This window comes from Heteronotia binoei, chromosome 9, assembly GCF_032191835.1.
Source record: "Heteronotia binoei isolate CCM8104 ecotype False Entrance Well chromosome 9, APGP_CSIRO_Hbin_v1, whole genome shotgun sequence".
Taxonomy (NCBI): domain Eukaryota; kingdom Metazoa; phylum Chordata; class Lepidosauria; order Squamata; family Gekkonidae; genus Heteronotia; species Heteronotia binoei.
The window spans coordinates 7,881,999-7,895,772 of record NC_083231.1 but is presented as its reverse complement, the minus strand read 5'-3'; the positions used below and the strand labels follow the sequence as shown (position 1 = coordinate 7,895,772).

The following is a 13,774-nucleotide window of genomic DNA, read 5'->3' as shown; positions in this document are numbered from 1 at the left end:
TCCAGTGGTCATGACGTCTTGTGCATCTTGGGTGGATGGGACCCGTTGGATTGCACTTATCCTTTGGAAACGGTTCTGTAGGCTCAAAGGAAAAAGGACAGGCTTCCATGGAGACTGAAATATTTCCCTCTCTTAGTATCCCCTCTTGAGCCGGGCTTTAATTCAAACAGAACAGACAATCACATATAGCATGGCTCATGACATCCACAGTTCTGCTTCTCACCCTGAGGTGTCTGCAGGGAAGCATCGAGAAACCAAACAGAAAGATTTATGCAGGCGTTTCTTTGTTGATGTTTCCTTAATGCTTGAGCATAGCAATTTTCCTCACGCAAAGCTAGATTTTTTTTTTCTTTAAGTTCATGGCCAATCCTACTGAGTGGGCATTTTGTTAAAGAATTCGATTTTGTATGTATGTCCTCATAGACTCATTTCCCCGACTATACTTCAAACGTATGTACCGAAACGCCAGAATGTTTTAACCTTTCACAAAAATTAGCTGTAAGTAGAACAGATGGATTGTTAAAAAGTTACTCTTGTCAATTTGGGGCTCAGGGGAGGGATGGTGGCTCAATGGTAGAGCATCTGCTTGGTAAGCAGAAGGTCCCAGGTTCAGTCCCCGGCATCTCCAATTAAAAAGGGTCCAGGCAAATAGGCGTGAAAAACATTCTCCTGAGACCCTGGAGAGCCGCTAAAGGGGAGTGATGGTGGCTCAATGGTAGAGCATCTGCTTGGTAAGCAGAAGGTCCCAGGTTCAATCCCCGGCATCTCCAATTAAAAAGGGTCCAGGCAAGTAGGCGTGAAAAACCTCAGCTGGAGACCCTGGAGAGCCGCTGCCAGTCTGAGTAGACAAGACTGACTTTGATGGACTGAGGGTCTGATTCAGTAGAAGGCAGCTTCATATGTTCAATTGATGTGTCGGGCAAAGCTGTCGTCAGTAGCTTTCTCCGGTGCGTCTCAGCAAAGCCATGTGAAATCTTCACCCGGAAAGGCTGAAGGGAGGAGGCGCCTTCTCTCCCTTCTGCGAAGCTGGCCAGGGGTTCCTGACTGTGCACCTCAAACCCAAAAGTATCCTGACCGCATCTCTTCTTCCCCGCCCCTGCTTGTGGCAGGAGGGAAGAGAGTAATTTGTCAAAGATGAGAGAGCCGAGGAGGTACATTCAGCCTGCAGGCCCAGTTGTATCCTTTCAATCCAAGAGAGATATTGGGATTTATTGAAGAGTCAGAGGAGCCAACGAAGGCTGTAGGGTGTCTTACCGGGGGCAGGGAGAGCACAGCCTGGAAGTGTTTGTGTCTCTCTGAGCATTAGCTGGAGAACCTAATTATCTAAAACTTGTCCTTTGCAACCTGTTAAGAGGATAGTTACCAACCTCCTCCGAGTACCAGCAGCTAACCAGTCAAAGCCACTGCGCAGACAGGACTTGTGCCAGCGTTGATCCCTGACTACCAGGCTTCAGCAGCGATCCTAAGAGCACTGGTTGGCAGTCCCACCACGAGGACCAGTCGGTCTCCGCTCATTCGGTTTGATTAGCTAGAAAGAGCACTTTGTGCTTCCCTCCCCTCCCCAAATCTGAAAAGAAGAGGGGCCGTTGACAAGACTGGCTTTTCGGAGTCCTCGTGGTCCAGAAGGGTTAAGGGCTCGAAAGAGCCAACCTTGCCAACAGCCCCCTTTTCAGGATGTGGGGCCACCTCCCTCACTGCCAGGTGAGCGCATGCACTTTGGTGGCAGGCTGAGCTCCGCCTGAGCCAGCTGGGAGCTTTACAGTGGATCTGAGAGTCTCCCTGGCCATTAAGTGACTTCACACACAAATATGGTTCTAAGTGAAATGGAAATCTGTACAGAAGTCAGCCTTTAGTTCTTAGGAGTCAGAGGAAAGGCATTCCAGCAACGAGGAATTTAGAGGTGGGCAGACATGTTTCTGGACTCTGCAAAAATTCAAGCAGTTCCAGCTTTGTGCTTTTGAATACATGCATTCTTCAAGTTGCTTGTGATGCGCTCATGTCGAAAATCAAACCACTACAACCTCTGGGGTTGGATTCACCAGAAGATTTCCATGTGCAGCAGAGTCCTTGCAGAAGCAGAAGAAAAGCTCCGGCTACTCCGTTGTACTAAGTCAGGGGTGGTGGCCAAACTGCAGCTTAGAGAAGGCATTTGTCTCTTTAAATCACTTCTCCAAACCAGCTTTCTTTCCACCTCCCTTCCCCTCCTCCCTTCTTCTTTTGCGGCTCTCAAACATTTGATGTTTATTTTATGTGGCTCTTCCATTAAGTAGGCCTGGCCACCCCTGTACTAAGCCATACACAATCTATGCCAAGCTGTTCTGCTTATGCAAGGAATCTTCTGCTATATTTTTGCTGATTATTCCCCCCCCCCCAAAAGAAAGCGTGTGTTTGCGTGCCATATTTTAAACTTGACACTTGTTTGGAACTCTTGAAGTGGCCGCTGCAATCTGCTGCCAAAACCAGCTAGGTGGAGCAGCAGGTCTGGTCCAGGCATGAAAACGCTTTTTCAGCTGCCCGCCTCACACATCGCCAGATCCTAACCACTTTGGAAAGCCTTGCTTGCGATCGGCAAATAAATCTTAGCAGTAGTGGCCAAGTGGATTCTCACAAAGTACAATCCCAGAGGGATTCTGATTCGGCAAAGCCAGCTCTTGGGTGAACCAACAGAAACGGACGTCCTAGACAAAGTTAATGAGGCGGGTTAATGTGTTTACTGTGGATTGAAGATCTAAAAATTCCTTTTAACTCCCTTCCTTCCCCCACCAATTTCTACCATTGTAAAAACTGAGAACTGGAACCCATTTTACACGGAAATAAGCGACCGACCTTTGAAGAGAATGATGTGCCTTAAGTCCACCCGTGGCGTGGAAGTAAAGTTTTACAACAGCACCACTGGCCCCCGCTGTCGTTTTTAATTCAAAAGCTCCACAGTGAGAACAAGTCGTTTGCAGTTCTTCTTGCACTATTGTTTTGTACATTGTTCATTCTTACCCCTGCTTGAAGAAGCATTTCCTATCACGAAATGACCTTCTGGGGTTTTGGCTTCATAGTAAAACATGAACATTATTTTATTCACCGTACCTCTGCATGTATAAGCAAAAACAATTTCAGTATAGGTCATAGAATTGGATACTGTCTTTTTAACAGTATGTTGTCATTTTTCTATCCTTTTACTGCTAATTATATATATATATATATATTCTCCAGTTTTATTTTGTGCACAGATGTTAATATATTTATGTAATGTGATGTGTAAAAGTTATTCATAAATTCAATAGATAGTTTACTTTGGTGCAACGCTGTATAAAAATGCGAAGGGGTTTATAAAATCTTTCAGAAAATTATAATTATCAGAACATATGGTATACTTTTGAACTGTTATTTTTCATTTATTCTATAAAATGTTTTTTTTTTTAGTTCTTAAAAAGGCCATTGATTGTAGAGGAAACCAATTCTTAAAAGCCTGTTATTTAAGCAGCCTTCACTTTGTCAGCATTTTTGCTAAGTGTTTGGTGGTGGGGGTGACAATTTGTATCAAACTCAGATTAAAATGGTTGTAAACTACCTACTGACTTCTTTGAATGCTGAAAACTAAATTGGTAACAATGAAAGAGAAATTGAGATCTCCTCATTCAGTTTGCTTTGATTTAACGTGGATTCTCAGAATCTCCAAACGTAATTGACATACATTTTATAAGAATGTTTGAATCCAATGGCACCTTTAAGATCAACAAAGGTTTATTAAGAGAGTTTTAGGTTACAAAAACTTAACCCACCCTTACTCTTTTGAAAATGGAATATTGTGCTCCATTTTAAAACTACACTATCCTGTTATTCCGCCCTGATTCTACAGCCAAGTCATCAAACAAATTGAGTTTATTGGCATGTCCAAAATCCAGTTTAAAAAAAATCCACCACCATTGACTATCCTTGTGTGGGCAACTGAAGGATATAGAATCATAGAGTTGGAAAGGACCTCCAGGGTCATCTAGTCCAACCCCCTGCATAATGCAAGAAACTCACAAATACCTCCCCCTAAATTCACAGGATCTTCATTGCTGTCAGATGGCCATCTAGCCTCTGTTTAAAAACCTCCAAGGAAGGAGAGCCCACCACCTCCAAAGGAGGATGCCTGTTCCACTGAGGAACCTCTCTAACGGTCAGGAGGTTCTTCCTAATGTTTAGCCGGAAACTCTTGATTTAATTTCAACCCATTGGTTCTGGTCCGACCTTCTGGAGCCACAGAATTCCATACCATCCTCTAGATCAGGGGTGTCGAACTCATTTGTTATGAGGGCCAGATGTGACATAAATGAGACCTTGAGGGGCCAGGCCATGTGTGTACCTATTTAAGATTAGGTAGCTGAGATATAAATTTTATAAAGAACACAAACACAAATATATATTTTAAAACAACTTAAAACATGCTTTAAAAGTTAGACTCATTGGTCTTAAAGTTGCTTTCTTTACTTCTCCATGGGATCCAGGGAACTGGGCAAAGGAAGCTCTGGCTCTTTACTTCCTTCCCCAGGGATTGGGGTAGTGGGGGGGAAGCCTCAGCCAATAGAAGAGGCTTGGCTCAGTACCTCTGCCAATAGAAGAAAGAGAGGCTTGGCTCAGTACCTCTGCTGTGCAATTGAGAAAGCCTGGCAAAGCAAACTATTCCTCTCCCCTTCCTCCCCCAGGGAGGAGCCTCAGCCAATGGAGAAAATAGAGGCTTTGCTTTGTAGCTCCTGTGTGATTGAGCAAGCCTGGCAAAGCAAGCTGTGATGCAGAAGGAAGCAAGAGAGGGAGAAGGAAGCAGATGACAGCCAGTTGCTCGGGGGCCTAATAGGAGCCCTCCGGGGGCCTGATTCAGCCCCCAAACTGCATGTTTGACACCTCTGCTCTAGATGGCAGCCCTTCAAGTACTTGAAGATGGTGATCACATCACCTTTTAGCCGCCTCCTCTCCAGGCTAAACATGCCCAGCTCCTTCATAGGACTTTGTCTCCAGACCCCTCACTATCTTCGTCGCCCTCCTCTGGACCCGTTCCAGCTTGTCTAGATCCTTCTTAAAATGTGGTGCCCAAAACTGAATACGATTTGAGCATCTCTTTGTCTTTGTTGCCTTAGGGTTGGGAGAGAGAGAAGGTGCAGTGAAATGTACAGGTCAAGTTGCTGCACCCGCAGCCCCCGGCATGCCATTTCATGCAGGCACATCCTCCACAAACATCTACTCCGAGTTTCTCTCATGGGTGTCCATTACCTCCATGAAGGGACTGCTGGAATTATGTCCGTTGGATTCTACCAAAATGGCAAGACTTGCTTGAAGTTCTGTTTCTTCGTTTATACGAAAACCGTTAATTCAGTATCAAAAAAAGAATTTAATTCCACACACTTTATTTTATACAATTAGGACAAAGGCAGGGAGTTTCCACCAGCACCGTCAGCTGGGCCTCTGAGGAGCACGGAATTCAGCTGCATTTGGAGGATAACCCGGCTAGTATATTTTTTTTAAAGGCCGTTCTCACAAACTTCTACACTTCAGAAAAAGCCACACAAGAACACATTTTTCAAATACAGCTGTCCTGGTATAAAAACGTGTCTTAGTTTGTAAACATGTTGAATTCTGGTTCTGTGGACCCTTTATGGAAATTTATTACTATACTTTTCTGGTTTGGTTTTTTTACACAGACAAGTGGCTCCCCCTCAGCCACTGCAACTGACCGCTTGTCATTCAGCTGACTCCTGGTCCAGAAGTTTGCAGAGGTTCATTCGCGTTTTCTCCAGAGCTGCTGTTTTTGCTCGGCGAGATAATCTTGAGCTGGCCGGTGGGACAGGCTGCTCACTCTCTTCCCTGCTAAAGACAGGCAGATGGAAGTCACAGATGCAAACTGGTCCCATTCAATAGTTTTAAACTAGATGCTTGGCGAAAGGTTGACGGAGGGGTGACATGATCGTGGTTTACATGATTATGCATGAGACAGAGAAGGCAGAGAAAGAAGTACTCTTTTCTCCCTTTCTCACAATATGAAATTGCTGAGCAGATAAAAGGAAGTCCTTCTTCACCTAAAGGGTGATTAACACATGGAATTCACTGCCACAGAAGGTGGTGGCAGCTATAAGCATAGACAGCTTCAAGAGGGGAATGGATAGCATCTGGAGCAGAGAGGTCCATCAGTGGCTATTAGCCACAGGTTATGGGTGGAACTCTGTCTGGAGCAGTGATGCTCTGTATTCTTGTGCTTGGGGGGGCACAGTGTGAGGGCTTCTAGTGTCCTGGCCCCACTGATGGACCTCCTGATGGTACCTGGTTTATTTGGCCACTGTGTGACACAGAGTGTTGGACTGGATAGGCCATTGGCCTGATCCAACATGGCTTCTCTTATGTTCTTATGCAGCAACCAACGATGGGGCTGGTTATTTCAAACTCCCAGGGACTCTGGCCATCCCCTCTGTGGCTCAGCACTTCCATGTCAGGGGTGCCTATCTGGGCTCTCTTTCTTCACCCCTTTGCAGACTCCTCTCTCTGGCCTTCCTTCACTTCACCTAGCCCATTCACTCTCCACCCAACTTTGCTAAGCATCCCCCACCTTTGACCTGCTGCATTCTCACACGTCTGCCTTCCAGGAAGGACTAGAGCAGCTCAACCAATGGCAGCCAGAGATCCATGCAGCTGCCCAATCCCTCTGCAGCATTTTCAGACACCCCAGCCAATCGTGACATGCACCATCAGGCCAGTGCTATGTCTGCAGTACTGAAAAGCAGGTCTTCAGACATTCCTTTAACTTGCACTAATAAGAAATTGGAGGAACAAGGGAGATTCGCCTAGCTTGTACACTTTGGAAACAATGAAAAACAGCAGAGGGTTTTCTTTCCCTATGAAGAAAGGTTGAAACGCTTGGGACTCTTTAGCTTGGAGAAACGTTGCCTGCGGGGTGACATGATAGAGGTTTACAAGATAATGCATGGGATGGAGAAAGTAGAGAAAGAAGTCCTTTTCTCCCTTTCTCACAATACAAGAACTCGTGGGCATTCAATGAAATTGCTGAGCAGACAGGTTAAAACGGATAAAAGGAAGTCCTTCTTCACCCAAAGGGTGATTAACATGTGGAATTCACTGCCACAGGAGGTGGTGGCGGCCACAAGTATAGCCACCTTCAAGAAGGGTTTAGATAAAAATATGGAGCACAGGTCCATCAGTGGCTATTAGCCACAGTGTATGTGTGTATATAAATTTTTTTGCCACTGTGTGACACAGAGTGTTGGACTTGATGGGCCGTTGGCCTGATCCAACATGGCTTCTCTTATGTTCTTATGTTCTTAATAAAAACTATGAGCTACAGAAATCGTTGGAATAAAACATTTGCCATATACATACAAAAAATTTTTTGCTATCTGCATACTTGCACAATCATTGTCACAACACAACACCCAGAGATATAGAGATCCTATTTACAGTGGAGCAGGGGAGCTCAAGTAGCTCGCTTAGTCGAAAGACTGAGATTTGAAGCGTGGATATTGTCTATTAATATAATATATTACCTTGCATTTTCAGACGTACTTCTACAGTTTCGCCTTCTAGGGATAGACTTTGGTTCCACAGTTGTTTTTTTCAGACCTAAAAATTACAAAGGAGAGATTTTTTTTTTTTGCCTCCTCGGCTTAATTGCAGATTTCTGTTGCATCATTCTGTTGATGACCTCTTTTTAACAGGTGTTTCAGAAAGAGCTTATTTCATGAGTCCCCAAACCCACCCCTTTCACATTGCACCCTTCCACCATCACCAAAGGCAGGCAGGCCAAAAAGCTGAAAGTACATCCATCTATTAGGGACTGGTAAATCTGGAGCCAAAACTACCAGGCCTCCAAGAAGCAGAGGCCTATAAAATGACACATCCTTCCCTTCAAATAGAGGAATATTTGTGCCCAACACTGAAATGAATGCTAAATTTTCTCTAATAGAAATTAATGCTGAAATCTTCTCAAAGTCACAAAATTTAATGCCCAAAATGAAAATGTGCATATGCCAACATTTGGGAAAATAATAACAAGCACAACAATAATGCATTATTAAGATTTCCAACCCCTCCCATTCAAAGATCTCAGAGCAGCTCACAGCAACTGAGATATGGGTCAGGTCCAGGGGGAGAGAAACGGGGAAAGTAAGGCCCCAGTTACACACCTTTTATTGCAGCAAAAGCTCTGTCCACATAGAAGACACTCACAGGTGTCAACCAGAAATTTGGCAAGTTCCAGAATCTGCTGCCTTCCCTTTCCTAGTGCAGTCATCTGAAGAGCTTCTCCCACAAGAAAAGGGAGAATGGACAGAAATCCCTCCCTTGTGTCAGCTTTTGCCCCATTAGCAGAGCTTCCTCCACTCACACCAGAGGGTTGGGCAGGGCAAGGTTTCTGCAGATCTTAGAATCATAGAGTTGGAAGAGATCCCCAGGATCATCTAGTCCGACCCCCTGCACAATGCAGGAAACTCACAATTACCTCCCCCTAAATTCACAGAGTCTTCATTGCTGTCAGATGGCCATCTAGCCTCTGTTTAAAGGAAGGAGAGCCCAACACCTCCTGAGAAAGCCTGTTCCACTGAGGAACCGCTCTAATGGTCAGGAAGTTCTTCCTCATGTTGAGCCAGAAATCTTCTCTTTTATTCAATCAATCAATCTTTATTGCATTAGCAACAAAATGCCATAGGTACCGACAACCAGGCAAAAAAATAAAATAAAACATTCAATACAATAGAATTATATAAAGCATGATAAAATTTAGGCTGAATTATCAATAAAATTTATCCAATGACAGCCTAAGAAAACAATTCACAGTAGTAAAAAGGCGAGTAGTTAATATATATCTTTGCTCATTTTTTTATCTATAATGGCAGCCATATACTTTGCCACTTGGAAACTAATATATTTATCTCTATCTGACAATAGAAATACTAATTTTTCTTGATCCGACCTTCCAAGAAGGTGAGATAAAATGGCACACAAAGACCCATTTCGTTCTGCCTCATGTTTTACACAATAAAATATGACATGAGATAGGTCTTCAATAGACATTTGATCACAGGGGCAAACTCTTTTCTCATAAGGTATCCAGTTAAAACTACCTTCATTGGCTAATAATGGTAAAATATCAAAATGAGCCCTAGTAAAAGCTTTTCGATACTTGAAATTAATTAGATTAACAAAATATGGAGCAGATACCAGAGGTGAGGGTGACAACTGTCTATAAATCACAGAAATTCTCAATCTGCCAAATAGTCCCGTATCAGCTTGAATACACTGATCCAACCATCTTTGCTTAAAAAGAGATTTGGCATTGTAAAAACCAAGGGATCGCAGATAATCAACCGAGAAGCCAAACTTGGCCACTATTCTCAAAACAAAACTATGCCAAGACCTAGCCTTCATTTCCCCATATGCAAAAGTAAGTAATTTGGAAGCCATATGAAAAATAACCTTCAACCAAAAATTGATAGTTATTTTATGAACTAAGGTTGTTATCTGAGATAAAGATAATTCTATTCTAGTCATTACAGAAGGTGTTGAAGGTGGGACAGCAAGAAGCCTGCGTGTAAATTTATTTTGGGAAATTTCTAAAGTATGAAGATTTCCAGAAGCCCATACTGGCGCTCCATAAAGAAGCTGGGGTAATAACTGCATTTTGTAGATTTCTGCATTTTGTAGATCAAGCATCCACCTCTTCTCCTATAAAATGGCAATAGCCCCACTGCAGCTTTTTTGAGATTACGCTTAGCGTAGTCAATACGAGAGGCCCAAGAGGCTGATTGATGGAACAGCACACCTAAATATTTAAAAAGGGAACCTGTTCTAGTGGTTTCTCATCCATTTTCCGCTTATAGTAATGGGATCTTCTAGCAAAGACCATAATCTTGGTTTTATCATAGTTCACATGTAATAGATTGTCTTTGCAAAATTGGCTAAAATGTCTCAATAATCTTCTAAGGCCAATTTGGGTTTGAGAAATTAACAAGGTGTCGTCTGCATAAAGTAGGGTAGAAATAAATTTTCCTCCTACTTTAACTGGGAAAAACTATGGACCTGCTAGATAGTCTACTCTATCGTTCAGGTATAAATTAAAAAGAAGTGGAGCCAAAATGCACCCCTCTCAGACTCCTTTTGTTGTTTTAACTGGGTTGGACAATTGACCATGAGACCCAAGTCGAATCTTCATACTTGTATCGGAATAAAGACCTTTTATACGTCCAAGCAGCCTATGGTCAATATTCATATTGCTCAGTTTTGTCCATAGGTGGTTCCTTGAGATCGAAACAAATGCGGCTTTAAGATCTACAAATGCCACATACAATTTTTTGAAAGGACGAGTTGTATATTTACTAATAAGATGCTGCAGTAATAGACAGTGGTCAAGAGTGGAGTGATCATGTCTGAATCCTATTTGATGTGGTACTGTCAAATTATTCTCAGATACCCATATTTCCAATTTAGATAGAAGATGTCTAGCATACAATTCCCCGACCACATCCAACAAGCTTATTAGCCTATAGTTTGCAGGGTTGGTACGATCATCTTTCTTATAAATTGGGACCACAATAGAGGAGGTCCACTCTTCTCTTTTGTTATGTCTCACACTCTTCTCTATAAACCCCCAGTGCTCCAGAGCAGCTTTTGGAAAGGCAGGGGGAACTGATCTTGCAGCCCAACATTCTATGCAGTTGTGTTTTGTTCTTTTAAGACCTCAATTGTCTTCTATCTTGATTTCCTTTCTTGAGTTCCCAATATAACAGATCAATCCAAAGGCGGTGGAAGTGGGGGGGTCCAGGGGTTAAAAATCTCTGCAAAAGTGTTGATTACAATGAAGTCAAAGACCTCAGTGGCACCAACATTTCCCATGGGGAGAAAGAGAACTGCCTTAGACAAAACCAAACCCTACAGTGCTCTCGACACAGAAACAATGGGCATATCTGCTTCTTCACCCAAAGGGTGATTAACATGTGGAATTCACTGCCACAGGAGGTGGCGGCGGCCACAAGTATAGCCACCTTCAAGAGGGGTTTAGATAAAAATATGGAACACAGGTCCATCAGTGGCTATTAGCCACAGTGTGTGTGTATATATAAAATTTTTTGCCACTGTGTGACACAGAGTGTTGGACTGGATGGGCCGTTGGCCTGATCCAACATGGCTTCTCTTATGTGACACAGAGTGTTGGACTGGATGGGCCGTTGGCCTGATCCAACATGGCTTCTCTTATGTTCTTAAAAGTATTAGAAACTGGAAGGGCGGCAAAATCTTGCTGGAGTTTAACTTTTACATAAAAGGCAAGAGGGGAAAATGTGTCAGCATGGATATGTGCTCTGTTCTGCTGGTAGAATCATAGAATCATAGAGTTGGAAGGGACCTCTAGGGTCATCTAGTCCAACCCCCTGCACAACACAGGGGTTGGACTTACAAACCCTACCTTTGCTTCTTGTCGATCTCAGCTTTGCCGTTGTGCTCCCTCCTTCTTCGCTAGCTTCATCCGTTTCTTTTGTTCCTGTTTCAGACAGCAAACACCATCAAGATACTAAGAACAGAGTTGTGCAAGGCAGGCTTGTTCCGAGACAGGCCCTTTCCACAAATACCCGCTTCAGAGCACCACCTTGACATCTTGGGCCGCATCCTTCCTGAGCTAAGCAGAGATCCTTCCGGAAAGTGCATTGCTATTATTTTAGCTAGGCCACAAAAATACTGAAAAAGGCAAGGTAGAATTCTCACTACGCTGAAAGATTTGGTCCCCATCTTGTATTACCCAGAAGATGGTTTGTTTTATTAATGAAGAAAATTTATAATACATTTCTGAACAGTTACTTCTCTCTCTCTGGGCTGGATTTCAAATCAGCTCTAAGGGGAAGGATATGGGAGTGATGACCAAGGGATCCGCCAGGTTCAGGGGACATCTGGCAACAGGGCTCCAAAACAGAAGGCTTGTCCAGCTTGGAGAGCCAGTTGGGTGTATTGGTTAAGTGTGCGGACTCTTATCTGGAAGAACCAGGTTTGATTCCCCACTCCTTCACTTGCAGCTGCTGGAATGGCCTTCGGTCACTCATAGCTCTCATAGGAGTTGTCCTTGAAAGGGCAGGTGCTGTGAGAGCCCTCTCAGCCCCACCCACCACTGTTGTGGGGGGAGAAGATATAGGAGATTGTACGCCGCTCTGAGACTCTGATTCAGAAAGAAGGGTGGGGTATAAATCTGCCCTCTTCTTCAGCTCACAAGCCTGCCACTGCAGAGGGGACCAGCTGGCAACAGGCCCAGATCATGGGGGGCGGGGAGGGCTGTAAGAAAAGCTGGGCCCCCAGCTGCCTACTGAAAGCAGAACTTTCCTCCCAGACAGCCCTGCAAAGACGCATCTATGTATACAAGCATATGAAGCTGCTTTATACTGAATCAGACCTTTGGTCCCTCAAAGTCAGTATTGTCTACTCAGACTGGCAGCGGCTCTCCAGGGTCTCAAGCGGAGGTTTTTCATGCCTGGACCCTTTTTAGTTGGAGATGCCAGGGATTGAACCTGGGACCTACCGCTTACCAAGCAGATGCTCTATCACTGTCACTGCCCCTCCCGGTGTTGACTCTATAGCTCTTCTGCATCCCCAAATGCGAGCTGGAAACTGAAAGACAAACTTGTAGGCCTTTGCAGCCTGAAGGGATCATCTGTGTGTAGGGGGGAGGTGAAGGAGATTGTGACCGCTCTGAGACTATGAGATTCAGAGTATAGGATGGGATATAAATCCAATTTCTTCATTTTCTTCTTGCCCTTGCTCCTTCCATCCCTGCAGACACAGCCTGGATTGCAAGCCAGGTTGGTTTGTTTCCTGCTTAAGACTTCAGAAAATCTGACAGACATTTCTAAATGACTACTCTCCCCACCCCAGCTGGTCTTCTAATGAACTGTAAGGTGAAGGAACCGAGAACGGCAGCAAAAGGGTCTGCCCTGTGCCTTGACAGCTTTTCACCTTGTCCATGAGTCTCTGGGTAAGAGCTGAGCGGAAAAGAAGAGCAGCAGTCCCCAACTTTTTCCAGGCTGTGGGCACCCTGGGAATTTTGACACAAGGTGGTGGGCGCAACCACAAAATGGCTGCCACAGAAGGCGGAGCCATGAGCCACAAACAAACCCAAGGGCAGGGGAGAAGAGAGCTAAATTTAAAAAAAAACATTCAGGGAAAGAGGGAGAATGAAACCAACACCATGCTGGCAGCTGACACCAAACCAATGTTTTAATCTGGACAGCCAAGCAGATCTCTAATGGCCAATTAGAAGCCCAGAGAGCCAGTCTGGTGTAATGGTTAAGTGTGCGAAGTCTTATCTGGGAGAACTGAGTTTGATTCCCCACTCCTCCACTTGCACCTGCTGGAATGGCCTTGGGTCAGCCATAGCTCTCATAGAGGTTGTCCTTGAAAGGGCAGCTGCTGTGAGAGCCCTCTCCAGCCCCACCCACCTCACAGGGTGTCTGTTGTGGGGGAAGAAGATAAAAGAGATTGTCAGGCACTCTGAGACTCTGAAGATATAAATCCAGTATCTTCTGCTGCTGCTGGCCATACCACTTTCTAAAAATACTTGGCAGCATTGGGGGGGGGGGGTCAGGTGGTGCCATGGTGTCCACAGGTACCATGTTGGGATGCCAGGTACAGGTAAGCAACCTGTTGTTATTTAGATTTGACTAACTGAAGATGGCCTCATAGTAGATTTGCTCTTTTTGTGTTGCAATTGATCTACCTCATCGCATCCTATCGCATACTTCTAAATCCTGCATTGATATTC

The 13,774-nt window shown here is 44.3% G+C and overlaps 1 protein-coding gene across 2 annotated transcripts in view; it reads right to left on the bottom strand.

The window, feature by feature from the left end:
• Positions 1-5,364: 5,364 nt before the first annotated feature.
• The window catches only part of NCAPG (non-SMC condensin I complex subunit G), a 45,495-nt gene continuing 37,085 nt past the window's right edge, over positions 5,365-13,774 (bottom strand). Inside the window, exons 20-22 of one of the 2 annotated variants that reach the window (XM_060246203.1) lie at positions 11,438-11,512; positions 7,527-7,602; positions 5,365-5,841 (exon numbers count right to left, since the gene is read on the bottom strand). In XM_060246203.1, the coding sequence (XP_060102186.1) occupies positions 5,715-5,841; positions 7,527-7,602; positions 11,438-11,512 (278 nt within the window). In that variant the 3' untranslated portion in view covers positions 5,365-5,714. The remainder of the gene's footprint in view (positions 5,842-7,526; positions 7,603-11,437; positions 11,513-13,774) is intronic. The other variant, XM_060246204.1, reaches the window with a different exon arrangement.